At 34.4% G+C, this 23,729-nt stretch overlaps 2 protein-coding genes across 2 annotated transcripts; one reads left to right on the top strand and one right to left on the bottom strand.

The window, feature by feature from the left end:
- The first annotated feature begins 2,164 nt into the window (after positions 1-2,164).
- Positions 2,165-10,782, top strand: LOC110690594 (probable beta-1,4-xylosyltransferase IRX10). The gene is made up of 8 exons (XM_021867456.1): positions 2,165-2,521; positions 3,970-4,116; positions 4,249-4,313; positions 5,220-5,289; positions 8,782-8,997; positions 10,108-10,251; positions 10,331-10,466; positions 10,553-10,782. Exons 1-8 carry the CDS (start codon positions 2,165-2,167, stop codon positions 10,780-10,782), a joined length of 1,365 nt encoding a protein of 454 aa, XP_021723148.1.
- Positions 10,783-12,883: 2,101 nt separating this feature from the next.
- On the bottom strand, positions 12,884-20,162 carry LOC110690584 (vacuolar protein-sorting-associated protein 37 homolog 1-like). Its single transcript, XM_021867446.1, has 7 exons — positions 19,904-20,162; positions 18,541-18,765; positions 15,184-15,271; positions 14,536-14,575; positions 14,405-14,451; positions 14,179-14,299; positions 12,884-13,333 (listed from the first exon to the last, which is right to left on the bottom strand). The coding sequence occupies exons 1-7, from the start codon at positions 19,915-19,917 to the stop codon at positions 13,170-13,172; spliced, it is 699 nt and encodes a 232-aa protein (XP_021723138.1). The 5' UTR covers positions 19,918-20,162; the 3' UTR covers positions 12,884-13,169.
- Between the last annotated feature and the right edge of the window lie 3,567 nt (positions 20,163-23,729).

The raw sequence follows: 23,729 nt of genomic DNA, 5'->3' as shown, positions 1-23,729 counted from the left end.
GTGTTTTTCCTAGTGTCTGATTTAGTTTAGTTAATTCTTGTTTTAGGGGAAGTATATATACGTTTTGTACGGATTATTTACTTACCTTCTTTCTCTTAGACTTTCTCTCTCTACTTAGTATTTTTCTCTCTCTTAAATTCTCTCTAACTCTTGTTCTTAATTCCTTCATTAATTCCAGATTTAGTTTGGTACAATTTCTTCCCTTTTTAATTTCAGCTATTTTAATTATTTTCTTGTTTATGTTTTTAATTATTTATTTGATTGGATTAGTTATGAAGATTAGTGAGTAGTTTAATTCTAGGGTTTATGGGGATCCATAATTAATATGAAGGGATAGTTTGTTATTATTGATTATTGATATTGCATGATAATTTCCTATTGAATTGTTTTAATTCTTTGCAATTAGATTATGAATCGAGCAGATGTAATTTGATTGTGAATGTTTAGCAATATTGAATTGATGAATCGAGCAAATGTTGATTTAATATTAAAGGCTATTTTTAATAGGAACTTAGGTCTAATAAATTGCGAGAGCCTGTTAGATCTATGTTGGTTAATAAATTGCGAGAGCTTGTTAATCATATTATCTATGCATTATTAATTACTTCGTTCTATCCCGCAATATTAATTATTGGTGAACCTGTGACCCTAGGTTTCCTTATTATTGATTCTTTTCTCCCTAAACTCATTCTTCGTAGTATAGAATTCACATTCAAAATATTGGTTACTTAGATAATTTAGATTATATTAATTAATTAGAATTAAAAAGACCTGTTTCCCTTTGGAGTTCGACCCTACTTCCCTATCTACCTTAATTAGTGATTTAGGTAATTATTTTTGATTAGGGGATACGACTTTACCCTGTCATTGCTCCATTTCCTTTTTTTTTGAAAATTTTACTAATATTTTAATAATTTTTCACCCACTAGTGATCTCCTATTCTCCTAATATCATATTTTAATATTTTTCATATACTGTCTCCTCCCCGCTTATGCTCACTTTTGGTTTTTCAGATTTTTTTAATTCTTCCACCTATCCCACTTCAATCATAAATTTATCCTTTTATTTTATTTCCTTAAAGTCTTTATCCAAAAATATGGAGCAATTAATTAAATAAGGAGGGAGTATCTACGTAGTATATTAAGGGTGTGTTCTATTCACCGGATTTTTACTTATCTGAACTTATCTGATCCTATTAACCCTTATTAGAACTTATTTTAGTTATATCGTAGAAAAAAAACCCTAGCCTCCTTTTCTCTCTTCTCTCTCCTAACCTAGTCTCCATTATCAATTTTAAAGGGGCTTCCATCGGATTTCACCGGTGGAAAGCCCCAATTTTTATTTTCTTTTAAGCCTTTTATTTTAGGTTATAATAATGTCTCTTTCGAAAGAAAGGGTTTATCTCCTTCGAAAGACAAGGTTTTTTCGATCTCCTTCGAAAGACAAGGTTTTATTTGTGCTTAATTTGGTCTCCGGTTGTGCAGGGCTACTATTGATTGTGGCTCGGATTCGGGTTACGGAATCAGTACAAGAATTTACTTTCTCACAAAATTGCGAAGCGACGACGGATCCACTCAAAAAGTTGTACGAGACAACGAATCGAGAATATGCCGAATTGTTATATTTATGTATTTAAATTCTTAGCCCTTCCCCAATTAATTCTTGTTTGATTTTGTTAAGTTCGTTTCATTATCGTTCATTGTCAATTGTAGATGTCGTATGACTTATATTAATGAAATTTAGTGTCCTTAAGGACTTTTTTCAAAAAAAAAAGAACTTATTTTAGTTATAAATTAAACTTGGCATTCCTGATTAACCCTTATCACAACTTATCTGAACTTATTTTTCCTAAACTTATCTTATCTAAACTTATTAATACTTATCCGAACTTATCAACCCTGAAATAAGTGGAAATAAGGTAAATAAAACAGGGCCTAAAATCTCATCCGTTACTCGTGTACAAATCGCAAAATCAGGTCGCACCAAGTAGCAGTTCGTGTCGGGTTCTCGAATCGGGTCATACTCATATCCGTTTTAACTTTCATAGCTCCAGTCTCTACTTAGGATTGGAATGATGTACCACTTCGGCATGATCTTATGAAGCACTCTCTCACTTGGGGTAACCAACTTTCACACTCAAACCCCAAACCAAGATTTCAATGAGATGGGAAGCTTAACAAGCAGCAAATCAAGGCCATTTCATCAACCAACACCCTGTACTCGCACTCACCAGATTGGTGCCTTAGCCCTTGTTGCAACCACCTTCTTCCTCACTCGTCTCTTCGATCAATCCTTCAACCCTGAGCTCCAATCCCCTGCTTCGCACCCCACCAAACCCACTTCCATCAGCTTCAATCCTAACCGTCCATTCTCTTGGCCTGAACCAGGTTATGGGTCCCACCTTAATCTCAAGATCTATGTCTATGATGAGAATGAGATTCATGGGTTGAAGCTTTTGATGTACGGTCGTGATGGTAATATTTCTCCTGATGCGTGTGTTAAAGGCCAATGGGGCACTCAGGTTATTATACTCTTTTTTTGAAATAATTATTATTAAATGTTATTGTTCAATTTATGTTGTTGCAAATGCATTAGTGGAATTGATGGTTTGAATTTTTGGTGTTTAAACATAGTGGGTAATGTTTGGTTTTGTGATTGAGTTTAAATTCCATTTTTTCTTTTATCTTTTTTTGTTTTTTTTGTTTTTTTTTTTTTTTTTTGAATTAGTTATTATTAAATGTTATTGTTCAATTTATGTTGTTGCAAAATGTTATTATTGTAATTGATTATTAGAATTTTTGCTGATGAAAATGGTGGGTAATTGTTGGTTTTGTGATTGGGTTTAAATAGAGTAATGAGAATGAGTTTAAGTGTAATTTGACAAGAAATGTGATATTGTACTAATGCAATTGCATTACGAAATGTGTGTTATGCTTCAGAAATGTTCATTGCCACCCAATACTACACCCCAAGTGGTAATGAAAGTTTGCAAAGAAAAAAAATTATTATTGGTCAAATTATATTGTGAATGGAATGAATATTGATGCTAATGTATGCTCATTACCACTATTTACTACCACTTACCAAATGGGAATTGTGTTGCGATGAAGATCATTTGAGTTGTATTAGTTTTTGGAGAAGTGTGGGGACTGTGGAACTAAGTTAAAATTTAATCAATGTAGAAAAATATGTTGAAAGTGTTTTCCTTGTAGAATTTTGCATAGTTTATTGCCATATTGGGTAATTTATTTCCTTCATTCAAACAGGACGTTGAGTAAAAGGTTGTGATTAATTTAGAATGTGAGGTTGGAAAATGTGTAGTTCTATTACTCTTTGAACTGGCATAAACCAAAAAAACCTAGGAATGCTCCTTTTTTTACCTTGAACAATGGTGATTATTATATGTCAGAAACTATGTATCACTGGAAACTATAGACGGTGTTATGTATTGTCACCAATGCAAAGATTAGGAGAAAAGTCTGTTTGATTTAAGTTATGTAAGGCTTGCAATAATTAATGATGGGTTCCTGATTACCTGATAATGTTAAAGATGTATCGAATATATTTGTAGTTTCAAGGATTCAATTAAGGATTTTGATTTTTTTTCACAAGGATGTTCATGTAATTTAGATGAAATTTTGAGTACTAGAATATTGCATTCTGTTTGAGTATCGATGGTAAGACACTTGTACCAGATGTTGGATGAAGAGTCAGACTAAAATAGCTTGTTAAAGGTTAGCAAGGGTTATTAATCAAAGGTTATACATTTTAAAGTTCAAAGTGCAAAGGTCTGATGTTAAGGACGCTTCCATCGTCTCTCTCTAGACAAACACTGTTGTCTTGCTGCCTCGTATATGTTCCATATATTGGCCAATGTCCAAACCTGTTCTAGCTAAAAAGTTATAAATTTGGTTTGTTATTTTCCATTATGTGATTCTGCTTGTCATTATTTTTGCCTTCTAAATGTAGGTCAAAATACATAAGTTGTTTATGAAGTCTAAGTTCCGGACCATGAATAAAGAGGAGGCAGATCTTTTTTTTGTTCCAGCTTATGCAAAATGTGTTCGGATGATGGGAGGTCTAAAGGACAAGGAGATTAACAGTACATATGTCAAGGTAAGAACCTTTTTCCTGCACTCTTCACAGTGGCGCTTTCATTTTCTAATCTGTATGTCAGTATAGTTTTCTTCTTCTTTTTGAAAATTATTCCTGATTGTGTTTTCATTGAAGTTTGCAATTTTCTTTTAGGTACTAAGTGAGATGCCATACTTCAGGCTCTCTGGTGGCCGTAACCACATATTTGTCTTCCCAAGGTATGCTGTTATGTAAAGGAATTTATGTATTGAAAGGTTGTTTTGTAATGAAGAATGAAAGATGATTTTACTTAGCTATTTAATTTTATATGCATTTTCATGCGTACTCAAGTGTGTTTAGTCAATGTTAGAAACATTATCATATATACAGTAGAACCCAGTTATAATTTGATATTCTGATTTTCTTTAATTGACTTGACTTGCATTACACTAATGCTTCAATGTCATGAGCACTTTTATCCAGCCTCTCTGCACTCTCTCTCCTAAGACCTAGCTCTCTCTCTTTTTTTTAATTACCTCGGGCTTATGTTGTTCCTTTTGGAGTCCAGTTAGAAACATTTTCTAGAAAAATGCTACAAAGTAGCCTGGTAGGTACATGGTAAAAAATGTCTGCGATAATGACCTTGATTTTCACTTGTGTTAAATTTCATGTCTGCTTCTCTTTGGCTTTGTAGACTTGTAATTTGTTGTATCCATGAATAAGCTAGACCCTTCTCTATGAGTGTAATAATATCTAGAGATAGTAGTGTGTTATAATGGCATTTGTTGCTTTGTTGGTTGACTTGGTATGTGAGTTCGTCTATCTACGTTGCCGTTTGATTAAGCTAATGACATTGCTTAACCTGGACCTGCATCCAAACAAGGTGTCTAAGATTATTGTTTTAGTATAGGAATGATATCATGTCTGTATATGGTGTTACTAGATGACGTACAATGTTCATGAAGTTACTAGATGACGTGCAATGTTCACGAAGTTATTCATATTTGTGTTGCATCTTGTCATGTTGTAATGTTCATGAATTATTTGTTGCTGAATATATGTTCTTTGTGTGTTGTGCTAGTAGAATGTGTCCCCGAATGCTAGTTTTACATTATTTGTTTTAATTATACCTTTCCCGTGTGTAGTGGTGCCGGTGCTCATTTGTTCAAGTCGTGGGCTACATTTTTGAATCGATCAATCATTCTTACTCCTGAGGTATCTTCATAAGTTTGTCCTGAAATTGAAATCTCATAATTTTGATTTGAAACTTATGTTGTAAATTAGAGGTTTCAAACTAATTAAAGCATGTTCACATTTACTGAGCTGAATTGATTGGAACTGAACGGAACTGAACAGAACAGAATAGAGCTGAAATGAATATTTTATGAGAGAAGGAAATTAGGAACTGAACTGATTGGAGCTGAACTGAAATTAAGCTGAAGTGAATAGGCCCTTAGTAAATCAAAGGCTGGTTTTTCTTAAAGATCTGTAGAAGACTTGTTTTCTGTTCATTTTGTGAGATGTGTACAACCTGCACATGCTCAGCTTTTCTTAAAACACTTATAACGGTGAAAAAATAAAGTGTGAATCTTTTATTTAAAATTTGCCTCTGTCCTTTTGCCCACCCTACCTTAGGCAGGAACCTACTTTCTAGAGTCATCATCAGAAGAATGATCTTAATGTTAAGTTTGATGTTGAACTGTTTGTTATTGTTTGTATATGAATTGTCTTAAGTTTTAAACCTAAAGTCAGATGCATCTTAAATCCCAAAGTATATATTATAACCAAACCACTCATGCATCCATATCAAAGTGCAAGGGAACCAAAATCCATGATGACCCCAGTTTTCAAAATCAAGAAGTATCTCAGCTAGAAAAACATAAAGATCCTTTACGGTATGTTTGGATAAAGAAAGGGGAAGGAAGGGGGGGGGGGGGAGGGGAGAGAAAGGGAGAAGAAAGAATGGTGAGTTTTCCTTCCAAATCACTCAATTGAGGGATCAATTTCTTACAATTTAATCTCTTTATTTCTCTTCCCTCCAATTTCCTTCCTTCATCATTTGTTATCCAAATGAAGGATACCCCATCTCTCCTTTTCCCTTCCCTTCCTTTTCCTATATTTCCTTCAATCCAAACACACTATTAATTTGGAGACATCGAGTAAGAATGCCGAAGCTAGATACATTACTAGTTTGTGATTCATTTACCTTCCAATGCATTAATGGTTGTTATTTTAAACAATGTGTCCTTGCTGGAAAAATCATGCTTGTAACTGTATCGCACCCTCTTATCAAAGCAAATCACTAGCCTAATAACCTAAACTAGTGGATGGTTAGTCTATTGAATAACGGGTGTGTTTGGTTGAACTTTGGAATGGACTAGGATGGAGTTAGAATCATTATAATGTTTGTTTGGTTTTTTTTGAAAGTGGAATCCCATAAGTCATACCTGTGGTTTTCCAATTGCACCCCAATCTACTAGAACTCTGTGATAGATAATTAAAACCGACAACCACACAATGCAAACTTGTAAAGGAATTGTTTGATTTGATTTCCTGATATGACATTTATTGTTGTTGATATGCATACATTCCTAATATCCTGGAAAAATATGACTCCTAACCTAAATCAAACTTAAATAACAATAGTTCTAATGTAGCTTTTGTGCTAGGGTCTCATATTATCTAAAGAAGTGTCGAAAAATCTAGACCAAAACAAATTTTAATCCTAAAGAGAAGAGCTGGTACGCAGCCTATTTTGTGGGTGAATATAAGAACAAAGAACTTTCATGTAAAAAAATCCTAAGCGACCCTTCATCTACTCACGTTGGAACAATCCTTTCAGTGGTCTAAGTCTAGGGGTGTTAACGAGCCGAGACCGAGCTTCTCTAGGCTCGGCTCGAGCTCGACTTCGGTGAGCTTAGGCTCGGCTCGAAACCCTGAAACATGAGCTCGGCTCGGGGCTCGTTCATAAGTTGTTGAGTCTGGTATCACATATGCTTGTTTTCATCAAATATTCCCTTTTCCAGCCTGCATACACCCACAATCATATTAATTCTATCAAAATATGCATGTTAGGTGGATTGCAGATCTTGTAATTATATCAAAATTTAATCATTGCAAAACAAAAAATGAAAAAAATTAGATCGAAAAACCTGTAATTACCTAGAAGAATAGAAGTGGTGGTCGGTTTTTGGCGATTCAGAGCATTCTACCACCGTTATCTTCGACCGAAGTCTCGTTCGTTGTAGCAGAAAGGGGGGATTCAGAATTTCAGATGGGAGATGCAAAGGTGGAAAGAGGCTAGGGTTTTAGAGTTGGTGTTTTGTTCTAAGTGGTGTATGCATTCACCGGTAACTCAATAAGGGAATTGGGCCCAATTTAGGAAAAGTCCAAATAAGACAATTGACCCCATAATGTAGTTTTTACGAAGTAATTAATACTCCATAATTTAATTTAGCTAAACTTATAAAAAATTATTTATGTATAAAAAAATATTCGAGCTTGTTCACGAGCTTTCGAGCCGAGCCATGGGTGGCTTAGGCTTGGCTTGTTAAGATATCGAGCCGAGCTTTAACCGAGCTTTGACCGAGCCGAGCATCGAACAGTTCACGAGCAGGCTCGGCTCTTTAACACCCCTAGGTCTAACCAAAACCAAATTCTGAGTAAAATAGGCATAAAATTAAACTTATGCTAGTTGAACAAAGATGAATGCTTGAAGCTTGCAATAGGAGATAATCAAGCGAAATTATGCATTCCCATGCAAGGAACATACTCAACAAGCTCCATTAAGCAACCTATCTGTATCTAAGATTCTTTCCGCTTTATACTTCACAAAACATAGTGCTACCCAAAAAACAGTTGCAAATCAAGCAAAATGGTGCTAGGTAGGTGCTGCAAACAAAAGAGTTAACTCAGATCAGAAACTGAAAGCAACCCATAATGAAGTCTAGAGCCATGAAGCTGCTTTTTGAACTTTATAGAACTTTTGCAAGTTATTTTGATTCTTCATTTTGTGTTCTGTACCCGTTTTGCCGTGTTGGACACTTGACACTCCAACATGGGTATAGAATCCTTACCGACACTTGAATGCACACCAAAACACTTCAACTATCGTAAACTACATAATTGTATAAGAAAATGTTTAAACATAAGGAAGGAGATGAAGAATATCTGAATATTTATGATTTGTGCTCACAAACAGGCTTCAAGAAACATTTTAACATGAATTACCAGTCAATGCCTAAAATATGTGTATACTTCTTCCGTTCGTCATTAGTTGACTTGTTTCATTTATCACGTAATATATATCAATATCTCTAATTATCAATAAATAAAAACTGAAAATTTTGATATTTAGAAAATAGACATTGAGAGGAATCTAACATCCCACATGACTATATTTTTATAATTTGTAAATCACAAAACCTGGTCAAAATAGAGATTGTGAGTAGAGTCAAAAGTCTAAACGTGTCAACTAATATGAAACGGGGAAAGTATGTATTTGTACATTAAAGCTCATGTGAAATAACCTTCTACCACTTATGCTGTGTTCCCGCATCCGTGTCCAAATATACATGCCACACATGCAGATATGTACTATTGTACTAGCATCCGACACTCATACCCTTGTCTAAGTAACTTAGGCTCTCGATTTGCAACTGCACCATGTTATGTAAACATTTTTTATATTTCATAATGGCTACTTAGGGTGATCGTACTGATAAACGAGATACAAGTGCCTTTAACACATGGAAGGATATAATCATCCCTGGGAATATTGATGATGGGATGACAAATGGAGCTTCTATAGTCCAGCCTTTGCCACTGTCAAAGCGAAAGTTCTTGGCGAACTTTTTAGGTAGGGCACAAGGGAAGATTGGTCGTCTTCAATTAATTGAGCTCGCAAAGAAATTCCCTGATAAGGTATGTCTGTTCGGCAGTTTGTGTTTATTTCTTGTGATGTATGCTGTTTGTTTGCACCTGGTACTTTATTCTTCTAGATAACCTTGGTGAAATCTTATACTTCCCATGCTCTTTGATTATTGCAACAATTGAGTTTCCATACTACTCACTCACTAGTCACTACCCTTTGACCATACATGTAACTTTGACATAACAAGTCATGTAAAGTCTTGTTATTTTTGTGTTAAACTATATGTACTAATGTATACTTTCAAAAAATCATTATCTTAAAATTATTTAACTTACAGCTAATTGAATTTATTTATTAATGGTTAAAGATGTGTATTGGGATGCATGAAACTCCTATTGTTTCAACAATTGTGTATTGGGATGTAGTATCATCAGATTACGTGTATCTTGAAGAAGCTGTTGGCTTGCCTGTCTATTAAGTAGAAGTTACTGCTACATGATTTGAATGATCTGTGCAGAAGCATACTATTATTGATATAAAAGTCCCTTAGCTATTGAAAGATGGACATTGCATGATCTGCCTTTTTTTCTATTTTTAAGATTACTTGAAATTGCTTTAAAAGTTTCAATATTACTTGGTATTGCTTTAACTTCCTATCTGTGAAAAAAGCTCTTGTGAACTTCTTTTCTAGGTTTGTGTTTATTACTTTCAGTTGGGATTTGAGAGCGGTGATGTATGAATGTAGATTTAGATCCAAAGCTTTCTGCTTGGCTGATTTATAACATTTTATTTTTATCTACACTAGCATTTGATGTATTTGCATCATTCAATTGGAAATGGTGGATTTCTTAAGGCGAAAGATACAAGTCAGTCCTATGGTAGCTATTTAAATGTTCAAGCATTTTTCTGTTCCCTACATGTGGTTCAGCAAGTTTTCTATGATCAAAGATACCCTTCCTATATGCACTAGTCACTTATTATTCATTGACCATAGGAGTGACATTATCAAGTGTCATCTGTATTTGCCTGACAGTTAATTCGCTTTAGTGCATTATTGATGATGGAACTTCGTTGTTCAATTTTTACTTGAATATTTCTTATTTGCATAGGGTTCGGATATATTATAGCTACAAATTTATGTAAATTGATTATATGTACAGTTGGAATCTCCAGAGTTGAAGCTGAGTGGCCCTAACAAACTAGGAAGGAAAGAGTACTTTGAACATCTCCGCAATGCAAAATTCTGCCTAGCTCCCCGTGGAGAATCCTCATGGACCCTTCGCTTCTACGAGTCTTTTTTTGTGGTTTCTCTCTGCCCTCTCTCCCTCCTCTTTTTATGTTCCCACACTATTGGAAACAATCTTGAATGATTCTGTTGAACAGGAGTGTGTGCCGGTGGTGCTGTCTGATCAAGTAGAGTTACCTTTCCAGAATGTCGTGGACTACACCCAAATATCAATTAAGTGGCCATCAACTCAAATAGGCCCTCAACTCCTGGAATATTTGGAATCAATTCCAGGTTAGAATTTGTTAATCTGCTTAATCTTCCACTTGAGGTTTCCTTTACTGCAACATCCTTTGAACCTTGGAATCATACTGATGCAGATAAGGAGATTGAGAATATGATCTCCCGTGGTAGACAGGTGAGATGTTTATGGGCTTATGTTCCAGAATCACAGCCATGCTCTGCTATTAATGGTATTCTTTGGGAACTTCAACGAAAGGTCAGACAATTTCACCAGTCAGCCGAAACATTCTGGCTGCACAACAGAACCATTGTAAATAGAGATTTTATACCATTTTCTCATTGGAAACCGCCAATGCTTTTACCTTAACTTTACTGAATAGTGGAAAATTATAGGGTTCCATATTACTTTTTGTGGAATGAAAAGGATGCTGCTACATATGTAATCTGATGTAATTTGTAGAATATTTATTGAAGGTGATATTGATTAATATCTGAGAAGTGCTTGAAGTTTTGGTGTGCAGACGCAGAGGTGTGAATTTACCATGCCTTAGGTTATACTGTTATAGGGAAAAATCTGTTCAACATGCTGCTGAGTATTCTGATGTAAGTTATAATGGGTCACTGATAGTATTCTTGAATCTTGAGAAGAATGATATAATACTTTGAAGTATCATTGTAAACGTCAAAATTACTATTACAAGCATATATAGTATCATTACAATACTTAATAGAATAATACTCCCCCTCAAAACAATTAACTAATTAACTGCTTAATGAACTTTATAAAATTTTCAAGTATTTGTGAAAAGGCCAAAGGAACGAAAATGCCTACTAGTTCACCCTATGAATGCCTCAAAAGAGTTAACTTTCTTCGTCCTCTAGCTCATACATCTCTTCCACAATATTCTCTCCCTCAAAACAAGTAAACAACTACTACCTCCATTGCTATTTGCGTGAAAAGTGATTAAAATAAGAATGAAATATGTGGGTAGATATATAAATGTAATATACTGTGGTTGAAAAGGATTAAGGTATGTAATAGGATATGCCAAAAAAAAGAGTAAAATGAATGTATAAAGAACTTTAAGAAACAAACTAATTGGAAAAATATTTAGAGCATTTAAGAACAGATTACAATGTTACTTGGTAAGCGATGAAAAGGACCCTATACGTTTGACCTCAAACGGACAAATTAAACCCTTCCTAAGATTTAGATGATTGATGTCCATACAACTTACAATATTCATAAATTTGATACCACACCAAATACTTTGATACTAATTTTATTCTTGAAACTTTATTAATAAATTCATTTTGATACTAAAATAAATATAAATGGAAACCTACCTTAACCACCTTCCTCACCTACTTCCAAAGCCTAGATCTTTAGGCTATGTTTGGATAACAAAAAATGGAAGGAAAGAAAGGGAAGGGAAAGGGAGGGAGACAAAATTCCTTGTTTGGATAATATGTTGGGGGAGGGAGGGATCCATTTTTCCTCCTCCTTTAATAAAGATCAACCCTTCAAAATTGGAGAGATTTGGAGGGAAAATGGAATTCATCATTTCCTCCACTTTCCCTTCCTTCCCCTTCCTCCTATTTCCCTCCCTTCCATTTCCCTTCTAATTTGTTATCCAAACATAGCATTAAACACATACCTTGAAACCCACCTGAACCACCCACCTCGAAACCCCACACGCTTGACCATGAAACGGACAAACCCTTGCTAAGATTTAGATGATGATGTCCATACAACATAACAATTGATTGAAGTTTCTACTGCTGAAATGATGAGTTTAACCCACTAAGTGAACCACCTGAACTTCATTGTATCTTCCGCTCAACCCCCGCCATAGTTTGGCTTTGATTCAGTCCACCCTCATTGCTTACCCTTCTCTGAACCTCCTCGCTCTCCCTAATTTTGCTCATCGTTGTCGCTTACCATTCTCTGAACCCCCCCCCCCTCTCTCCTTAAATGGCACTGTCGTCACCCCTGCCATATGGTATCTTCTTCCTCCGACTCTCATTCACCGCCATATATACAGTAAAATTCAAATTTTCATTTTTGAAATATTTCAAATTGAAATTTCAGAAAATTGAGATGGGCTAAAGTGAAGCAAATTTTTCAACCAATAGAAATGCAGGAAAGTGGTCGTCTATGTGGGGGTACATAATACCTCTATGTGTACCCTTTTCGATAATTGAAGACTCAAGTTAGCGGCCCAGAATACTTCTAATCAAATGGTCGTCAATTTCTGTAAACACAAAGTTACTGGCCACAGTGCAAATGTCCAATTTGAGCCAAAGCCAGAACATGTTAGATTTCAATAATTAGTTAGCACTCTTGGGCTCTTAGCCAATGCCTGTCAAACTGCACACAAGTACCAGAAATACTTTTCAATTTTGATTTATATAATACTCGTACCATACATGTTTTAATAATGAAAAATGGCAAAAACCTAGCTCAATGCAAAAGAAACAGACACTTAGAAATAATATACAGAAAAAGATATTTATTTCCAAATCTAATCAAACAGTGTCACTACCCATGTACTTCAGTTAACAGTATGCAAACTAACACTCTACTCCAATCCTCCCTTCTCAATTCAAGTAATACTTTTGAATTTAACAAATATGCAAACACTCTCCTTCCTACTCAATCCAAATTACAGTCCATCAAAGCACCGATACCAGCTAACTACAGAATAAACAAGGAAATTTCAAATGGGCTATAATTCTGAGAGCAAATTAGAGTTATCCAACTGAAGATGCTGTGGCTGCCAGATGGGTAAGTGCTCGACGGTGATATACGGAACGAAGTTTCTTGTATTTCTGAATAAATGCCCCCAGCTCAATCTCTTTATCAAGAAACTGGCGATGAAGGGCCTCAGATTCCTCATCTGCTTTGTTCACTGCCTCTGCCAAGATAAAGCATGGATTAGTTAAATCAAAGCATTGAGAGATGGTACTCACCTATTCCACTAATAAGCTATTCCTTCGTAAGTTTGTCCTTGCATGCTGAGTTTGTAATTTTACTAATTATTACCCAAATAGTTTAGACTGATAGTTCTATATCCTATTTTTATAGTGGATTTTCAGGTGCTCATCATCCGTTGGTTTGAGGATTTCCCCAACATTAAAATGCGTCCATTTATTATTTTCTTGCCATATTTCATCACCATTTATCTTTGATTCTGCTCGCACTCACAACCATATCATTTCTTTTTGTCAGCTGTTACTCTGGTTCACCAAACCTAATCCCAAGTTCACTTCTAAATTACAAAGGGAATGGTGCTAGGACCTAGGAGTAGTAGCAAGCAAGAAAGGGAATATAAAACTTTCTCCAATAAAACCTGGAGGAATAAAAATCATCATCACCTCTGGCATGTTTTACCAAACACAAACTCACTCTCATTATCCAATTACCTAATGTGGAGCTATAATAAGTCGATACTCAAATTTATTCCCAATCTCAACCCCAAGGCAGGTATGTGCTGAGGGGAAACTTGTACAGGCCCAAGGATAATGTCATTAATCTTTCAAAGTTCATAATGAAATGCTAAAAGCCATTGGAGGAGAAAAGAAAAATGTTCAAATAGATATAACCCAACACACAGCCAATTCAACGCACCATTAAAAAACACAGACATAGCCAAAGTAAAATCCTGAAGCCTCACTTTCCACAGACACTAAATGGTATAACTAATTTTCACAATGACTCCATAAGTGAGCTGAAACATTGGTCTACTATGCTCAAATTTACCTTTTAAGCAGTGCAGAAGTGATGCTGTAGAATAGCACTTCATAATACCCTCTTTTTGTCTCTCCAGATCATTTAACTTCTCCAGAGCATCAGCTAACTCACTTGTGCGAATGATCATGCACTGTAATAATATCATAAACAAAGAATGGTTTGAAAATTTCTGCATATTATATGAATACACTTCACAAGGACATTAATTTCTCCAATTAGCATCAGTCAGCCTCACCTGATTTCTCAGTTCCACTATCTTTGGTTCCTTATCCAAATTCTCCCCTAGAAACAAAAAAAAAAGAATAATAATGTTATGACAAAGATGAGCAGAGAATAGCCAGACAAAAAAATAAAAAATAAACTTACTTGCAAGCTGCAGAGTTGCCTTTTGCAATTCATCTCTAACCTGAAAATTGAAAAAAAGCAGTCAAAAACAAGAAAGAAATATATCAATAGTCATGTACAGACCTTGTTCTAGGGTTTTAGGGAAGTAAGTAACATGGACATCCATAAACACCTTCACCCAAATTGGCATTCTTCAATTTGAGAACAGTATCTAACTTCTACTGAGTACATTACAAAGCTATCTTATAATAAAATAAGTGTCATTTAGTGGCACATACACCTTATTGCTATCAAACGCATGCTCAGACGTTCCATTTTTCTTTCATTTTCATACTTAACCCAGCATCACACTAGGTTCAATGCAATTTTTATTTGAAATGTCATCATGATCCAGATAACTTCCCTTGTGTCAAGACTCTAAGAGTGGCAAAACAAAGTGTGGTATAGAGAGGTACAATGGCTTGCATTAATATATTAAAAATAGAAAACGTGAATCGTCTAAGCCTTGATCACAAAACAACAACAACAACAACAACAAGTGAAATTTTGTAACAATGGTAGATGTGATTCTATTCACTATTTCAAACATCTGGTTCACATAATAATATGCAATCTACAACAAATTATCAAAAATTTAATTTAGGGAATAAAAAATCCTAGATAACTTACATTGTTCTGAGTCTTTACTTGATCAAGAGAGAATAAGAATTGATTGTAGGCCTCCTTGTCATTCAAAAGCTTCCGTAACTCATCAACACTACATCATGACAGACAAGAATTACGGTCAAGCCAAATGGATCATCAACTAATTTCATTTGACAGGAAGGCAGTTCAATATTACAACCACCATAAGAGTAAATTTTAGGTCTTATGATATCTTTAAACCTCAAATTATTTGAGCAGCATTACTAGAAAAGATTTCCTCAAGCTCCCTATATACATAAAGAAACCAAATGTATTACTATTTCTAACTGTCCAAAGTTTCTTTCTTTCTTCTTTTTATTGGGGGGGAGGGGGGTGAGGGACTAGTCTAAGCAATTTATGCTACATATACTAATTACTTTGAGCATCTACACCTTTAGTTATCTAATAGTAAAAAAAAAAAAACAAAAAATAAAAAAGAGTAAAGTTGATGTTTAGAAAAAAAAATACATTAAAATAAACGCAACCACATCTTATATTTTTGTTTATATATTAGCAGAAATAAAATAGTCAAAGTGGAGTGCGTGTGCATAATAAAGTCAATATGATGTGCATGTTATGGGATGAAGGGAATAGTAGATTTTTATAAGTAGTATTTACAAGTACAAAGTAATATTTGGCTATCTTCTATTGTTATATTTAGTTTAACAAGATCATGTAATATTAACATCATTACACTTCCTTTTCCCTTGTCCCACTTCTTATTTTCTCTCATGCATTCCCAGAACCTTGTGTGGTCAGCCACCCACCCAATGTTACATGGATTAAGCACTCAGGTACTTGTGTCGGACAAAGGTATATGTCCACGCATCAGAAAAGGAAAAAAAAACCCATGATTTTAGTCCAACATGAAGTCCAATATGAAACCATGCTTTTACAAATAAGGATACTTTATATTGACCATGTAAAATTATGATGATAATTACATTAATATTAATTACGTTTTTTACATTTGTATCAATTATGTATTTAAGAGTAAGCTTTTTAAAATTGCATTTTTATTTTTATAATCACTTTAATCCCTAAAAAATTGCAATTTTAATTTGGATTTTCGGATCAGAACCAAATAACTGAATTTTAATACGGTTTGGATCGGATTGGATTCATACAAAATTCGGATTGGATTGGATTTAAAACTCAAAAACCAAACTTTATGTCGGATCAGATTGGATTTGGCCTAAATCCAAACCGAAAACCGAATAGACACCCCTAGAATCTATAGTCACCCAATCCTAAGATTATGTCTCCCGAAATGCACTTTTCTCAATCAATTCCCTCACATACATAATTTGGGTTTGAATTGCAGAAATACAACAGTTTCAGTTGAAGGAAACACTCTCTGGAAAGAATCTTTATTCCTCATATGTGACATGTGATTACGTGGTCAAATCTTACTGACTTTAATCTCAAATGTTGATCACTATTATCATTACAACATACTCCCTCCGTGTTTTTTTTAAGTGTTAAACTTACCAAATCCGGCCGTGTTTTAAGAAGTGTTACACTTTTTTTGGCAAAAAACTACATTAAAATATTATATCTCTCTCCTCTCATGGTCTCACCCAAACCCACTACTACTTTTTTAATTATATCTCTCCTCTCATATTCATTACTTTTCAATAAACTATTAACCCTAATATCTTTCTTTTACAATTTTTAAATACTCCAACTACCCCACTTACCTCTTATTAGTCAATTAAATTGCCTAAAACTATGTGCCGGTCAAACTGTAACACTTAAAAAATACGGAGGGAGTAAAAAAAAAAAATTAAAAAAATAAATAAATAGATAAATTATTGTAAATACTTTTGACAAGAATCTCGTAAACTGAATTCGCATATTTACTCCATACATTGTGAGTGAAATAAATTGTCAAAGTTGATAAAGTTTAACTTCAAAAGTAAAATGTGCCATATATTTAGGGATGACCCATCCTAGTAAAGTGTTTTACTTGGATAATCCTATCCAATAGAATCAATCCCATTAGAAAATCCAGCACAGCAGTCTTGAGACATAACCATCCTTTTGGTGATCTGCTAATGCACCAATCATTGGGCCAGCATTTTCAGATTGATAAACAACAAGGGCAGAGTGGCTTAAATAATTGAATGCGGTTTAAAATTCACATCAAGGGTAATAAAAATTCATTATTTGAACCTGGAAGATTCTATAGTAGATTAGCGATGCAAACAAAAGTATTAATATGAAAATCATGGAATAGGTAAGTTGTAAAACAGTCATTTTAATCTTCAGAGGCAATTTAGCAAGCAACTTTCCATAGTGTAAAAAGAATTTCAGTCTTAGAGAATTGAGACATCCAAAATGATTTTTTTTTTTTTTTTTTTTTGGTGGTTAGAAAGCCACAAGGGCGGGGGTGAGAATCGATTACAAGATCTCCCGGAACCGGGAGGGAAGATCTAACCACTTGAGCTATCCCTCACTCTCAAAATGATTTGTTTTTGCATTATTAATTACTCTTCAGGGGCAATTTTGCTCTAAATATTCGGTTTCACGATCCCAATTACAGTCATACGAAGGCAAAGATAGTAAGACCTCTAAGGCTCTAACTCCTAAATGAAATTATGGTTAACACAAAACTTGAGCCAAATCCACAGTCATGACTACTACAAGATAGCCTAAATGCTTTCATGTATCTAAATTTAGCAAGTTATATAAAGAATAAAGACACTGCACGGTAAACAACTTCCTCAAAGTAATCAATAGCTTCATAATCAAGGATATGGTGATAATTTTTAGGCTTATCGATATCGTCACCACAAAAAAAGGACTATGGCCTTGTTCTTTTTTCCCGTAAGAAGTCTTAAAAAACATAAGCTCTGAAAAAAGCTACCAAATTCATTTTACCACTAAGCATAAATTCAAATTAGTTCCAGAGAATACAAGAAAATTCAGACAAAAAAGGTTTACAGCAAGGAAAAAGAACAAAGCCTAATGCATATGTTCTTTAGAGCTTTATTTTGCTAAATATGCCATTGCTAAAATGAACTTATGTTTTTCCCCGTTCTGAAATTGTTTATGATAAATAAATTTAGTTGTGCTGAACCTATTATAGCTGAACTTCACTCTTCCTTTTTTAAAATCTTATGTATTTTACTGTACTGAGTTTATTTTTATTGAACTACTTTTTACTGAATTAAACTTACAGACATGCCTTAATTGGGGCAAAAAACAATTTAACTTCTAAGTTGAATACCACAAAGCCTAACTAGAAGTAGGACATAGGAGGAACAGGTAACTAAAACTTTCAGCAAGTTTTACATCAGAAGATACTGAATGAAACAATGAATACATTTTGAAGCTAACCTCTTGTCCCTGAGTGTAGAGATTACTCCAGCAGCTTCGGCAGGTGAAACATGTGGACTAGTTTCTGGCCTTTCAAATGGCTTTGGTTGACTGTAACTGCTAGATGAATTGCTACCAGGAGTAGAGGGGCGAGAAGAACTTGGGGAATCAATTACAGATGGAGGATACCATGACTGTGCCGGAGCCGGTTGTGGACGTGATTGTGATCCCTGATCTTGAGATCCCCTGTCAAGGCAAGAATAATGTACTAAGACTAGATAGTAATATGAACCTATGAAAGTGTAGTCTGAACTGTCTGACACCTGTAAACCCGGGCATATTTACCACTGACATAACACACAAATATACAAGCTTGAGACTCATAAGATTTACTCAGTATAAATTCTCATGTTATAACAGCATATAACTTAACATTCAGAATTTAAATAATTTTGATTTGCATAAAATTTAAGCCCACTAAGAAGGGGAAAAAAGGTTCATATCATATAAAATAAGTATTAAATCAGTTATTTTGAGAAGAGAAACATCTCCAAGAAGCAATATCTTCCCTTATTTCTCATCCACCATATTTACAGATAAGGAGAAGGGGTAGGCCACTTAGAGAGCTCTTTAAGTCGCGAATCCCGCTAAACCTAGTATGTGATATTGTTCGGGTAAAGAAAAATTATACAAACATAGTCTGTGAAAGCTAATTTTCTTTACCAGATTACCAATATAACTAAATCTTGGCAGCCAACAAAAGAAGCAATCTTCAATTTATGATTTATTATCACCATTTATTAGCTGAAAAGGGCCCTTTAATAATAAATCCTACAAATTAGTTCAAATTTGAACCTTCAATTGTTTCCCATTAGGCAAACAAGGATTGCAAAATTTTTCATTCAATTCGCCTTTCCAAATTTGGGTGTAAATCCGTATTCATATACTACCTCCAATTTTTTTTAGTTGCAACTTTGGAATATTTTATATCTCTCAAATTATACCCAAAAAAAATCGGCGGTAGTACATTTATTTCAAAGGAAGCAAATATAGATTGTCGAAACTAATATGAACTATCACGGCCATAATTTAATAATTTCTCACTATTTTAGTATTTTTATGATCAAATTCTGCCAAATAAACATACAATTTGTTTTTCCACACCAATTTATAGCTCTTGAGCTGATTAGTAACAAAGCATCGAAAAGTACATCTTCATAAAATTCGACAATTTTCAAATTGCAAATTACAAAGTCAAAAAATCATTAATTACTCCGTACTAAAAACAAAGAACGATAGAAAGATACTACAATTAATTACAGAAATAAAAATCGAATGAGAAAATTAATTAAACGAAAATTGACAAATTAACAGAAATACGCACCAGAATCTGAACATTGAGGATTGATTGAAATAAATTGAATCAAGATTGAGCCAAAAACCCTAAAGTGATTGATTGATTGATTGATCGATTGATCAAACGAAGGAAGGAAGGAAATTGGTGTTTTGATTGAGAATTAAGAAATGATGAGAGAGAAAATGTGCTGAAATTTGTATTTGTGTAATAGTGTTTTGTGTATGCGTGCTACAATCAAACACGCGCTTCTATAGTTCTATTCCTGAATTCCTGCCTAATGCCAATGAATCAATTATGTTAGCCCTTTTTATTTGTTGATTAATTAGAGACTACTCCGTATTAACCCATTTCATAATCTTTGTAAAAATTAAAAATCTAGACCAATTACATGAGGTTATATAAACGGATGGTTGAGAGAGATTTAGAAGTGTCTCGTAGGGATAGATTGGTCATTTTCACATGGGATTTAAATTTTGCCTTTTTAAATTCAGTGGTACAAAATATTATTTTAGTTGTATTTAAAAAAAGTTTCAAATGTCTAATTAGGCTGTCAAATAATACCATTACAGCTCAATGGTTCAAAATACACTCTCAGTGGTACTCAATGCGGTTTTAGTGATACTTATAAAAATCCTCAATGGTACAAAATATACTCTCAATAGTTGTGGTCCTATTTTTTTTTTTTGTCGTTTTTTCACGTGAAACCATTTCTAAAAATTTTTAGTGGAGCCCACACCACCTTTTTCACTCTTCCTATCTCTCTCCTCCTTTCTCTCTCTTCTTTTTACTTTTATGATATTTTCATGATTGTGAGACATTTGTATTTGTCTCACAACCCTACAATTTTACTTCCTCCAATTACATGGCGACACGTATCATGGGCAACACGTTTAACAGGTTACAAGTTTTTTGTCTTGTTCAAAATTGAGACCCCAAAAATTGTAATATTCATATATAATCCAAAGGGGTGCGTTTTCTTTTTTACTTCACGTTATTTACATATTTAAGACTTGATAATGACTCTCAAACCATAACACGATAAATCATTCAAGCAATCAGACATACCATTTAAATGAATAATTAGTGACCACATTAACTTAATGTTGAACCCTTTTATAACTACCTCGGCGTTGAATAACACCTTAAGCGCATAATGCACCACAAATCTTATCCCTCGTTGTTTAGAATACCTTAAGTACACTTAGGTACCGAATATAATTTAATCCTCATGTACATAGACACTTAAATAGCTTCTTTCCAATGCTTATAGTATCAATAAAAATTATATGAATCATAATGAAGTTCCCTTTCAATATTCCAAACTTAATTAAACATTTAGTTTAATTAAACATGTTCTCAATCATGTCAATAATAAAAGTGTTATTCATAATAAACATGCCAACATAATTAATTCCAATCAACAACTCACCTCAAATAATTCATACTTAAAAAAATAAATCACCAAATTCAATCTAACCAATAATTCCAACCAATACATATCATGATACTACCCTGGAATAATTAAATAAAGTCAAGCATGCTTCCACATACTTAAATAATTAACTCACACACAAAGTTTGGCAGATTTTACCCGTCCCCTAGGTTTCTAAATTAATGCTTATTGATTGATTTTATTGTAGTTGATTAAAAATATTGAAATTAATGTTTTTAAATTAAATCACAACAAGTTTAAGAGTTTTTATATTGCTGGAATTTTATGTAGAGGTTAGAATTATGTTTCTTGAAAGGATTTTTAATTACCCATTAATTGGGAATAAAAGTAGGTGTTTAAATTAGTTTTTATTATGTTTTATAAGGTTTAAAAGTGATTTAAAAAGTGTATATATTACTGAAAATTTATTATGAATAGGTATTATTGTCTCTTTGTAATTTTTGGTTGTAGGAGACTTCCAAGTGAGTGATTTTGTTTAGTCCTGATGATTTTGAGATCATATTCGAGGCACGTTTGCGTACTCGATGACAAAAAGTGGAATGTCGGTTGTGTGAGTTATTCTCGCAGAGAGAAGTGATGGATATTTGCAGCATTCCAATATCATTGTATGACGATGAGGATGGGCGGACTTGGCATTATTCGAAGGATGGGCTATATAATGTGCGTAGTGCATATAATTTGCTGATTGAAGAGGAGGAAAGAGGGAAAGCGTCCTCATTAGTGAAAATCACACCTTGCCTCTGAAAAGCAATTTGGCATGCTCGTATTCCCCCTAAAGTGAAGCTATTCGCGTGGAAGTGTGTGAAGAATGGAGTTCCTACAAGAAGCAATCTGGTGGCTTAGGGGATGTGTATTCACATCATATGTCCTATGTGTGGTGAGAAGGAGGAAACTTTGATGCATATGCTTCTGTCATGCTCGTATGTTGTGTCTATTTGGAGACATTTTGTCCTCCGTTTGGATACGCAATCAAGTGAGGCTAATAATGACTTGCATGAATGGTGTTTGATGATGAAAGGAAAAATTACAGATAAAAATTGGTGGGATATCTTTTGAAGTGGCGTTGGGGTTTTGGATAAGGAGGAATGGGTGGGTTTTTGAAGGAAAAAGAAAGCTTGATCATGATACCATCCATAAGGCTTAAAGTATTGTTAGCGAAAATAAAAATACAGTCGAAAAAACTGCAATTTTTAAGCCTTTGCAACATTTTAATGTTGTTTGGAGGCCCCTGGAGTTTACAAATTTAACGTTGATGTTGCATTTTTTTTAGTAGCAACAGATTGGGTTTAGTGGGGTTCTAAGGGATGCAGTTGGAGATGTTGTGATGGCTTGTTGTGCTGCGTGGTCAGGGGCGTGTGAGGTTGATGTTGGGGAGGCCATGGCGATGAGGCAGAGCGTTTTGATTACAAGGGAAGCGAGTTTCAGTAGGCTTGTACTTGAGACGGATAACTTGAAGATGTTCCACCACGTGAAGAAAGGAGTTTACTCCACCAAATGCATTCGAAAACATGGTGAAAGACATTATCAAGCTCACTTCAGGCTGCCAATTTGTGTCTTTCTCGTTTGTTAAGAGGTCGGGCAATGGTGTTGCGCATAGCTTAGCTAAGTTGAGTTGTTAGTTTGATGAATGTCGTTGAAACATGAGGCCATTTGTGAAGACCTTGCAACTTTGATGGAGTAATAATATGGTATGCTTTTGGTTTGTGTAAAAAGAAAGAAACTTAGGGTTTTCAATTCAGGGCTTTTTTATTCAAAAACTAAATATAAAAATTATATACATATTAATCATTATCAAAACATCATTAAATCATCACACACACCCAAAAACATTAACCAAAATTGGATTAAATTAAACCAAGAGGGAGAGTTTTTTTTTGTTGGGTTGTGCACGCACACACACGGCAAGGCAGTTGCCCGCGTCGCCTGCCAATGATGCTGGCACTCGCTGGTGGTGGTGACCGGTTGGTGGCTGGTTGTGGTGGTGGCCGACCACGTGTGTGTGTGGCGTGGGGATGAGAAAATAAAAGGGAGAAGGGAAAATTAGGGATCGGAGAGAGAGAAAATAAGAGGAGAGAAAAAGAGAGTTTACCTTTGAGTATTCTCCACCTTGGGCAAAGTCTAATTTGCTCATAAGATGAGTATTTATACCCTCTCTAAAACCCTCCTACTCTAAATTCTCTTTCTACTCTTAATGATTCCTACTCCTATTCTAATTGACATTTGACTTTCTTTAAAACTCCATTGACTTTAAAACTTCCTTTTAGACCATCTTCACTCATGATATAAAAATTTATACCATCCCTCTCTTTCTACCACTTTCTCACTCCTCCACATCATCTATACCATAAAACAATATACTTTCTCCAAAAAGTATCCCACTCATAGTATAGAAAAAGTATA

Source organism: Chenopodium quinoa, unplaced genomic scaffold (assembly GCF_001683475.1).
Source record: "Chenopodium quinoa cultivar QQ74 unplaced genomic scaffold, ASM168347v1, whole genome shotgun sequence".
NCBI lineage: Eukaryota > Viridiplantae > Streptophyta > Magnoliopsida > Caryophyllales > Amaranthaceae > Chenopodium > Chenopodium quinoa.
The sequence above is the reverse complement of the archived record's forward strand: the minus strand, read 5'-3'. Positions and strand labels throughout refer to the sequence as shown.

Coding starts and splice junctions, on each gene's coding strand:
- LOC110690594 (XM_021867456.1), top strand. CDS start 2,165: ATGGGAAGCTTAACAAGCAGCAAATCAAGGCCATTTCATCAACCAACA. Junction 2,522..3,969: donor AAGGCCAATGGGGCACTCAG/GTTATTATACTC, acceptor TTCTAAATGTAG/GTCAAAATACATAAGTTGTT. Junction 10,467..10,552: donor ATATTTGGAATCAATTCCAG/GTTAGAATTTGT, acceptor ATACTGATGCAG/ATAAGGAGATTGAGAATATG.
- LOC110690584 (XM_021867446.1), bottom strand. Junction 14,576..15,183: donor AAGTAAAGACTCAGAACAAT/GTAAGTTATCTA, acceptor TTCAATTTTCAG/GTTAGAGATGAATTGCAAAA. Junction 14,452..14,535: donor GGCAACTCTGCAGCTTGCAA/GTAAGTTTATTT, acceptor TTTTGTTTCTAG/GGGAGAATTTGGATAAGGAA.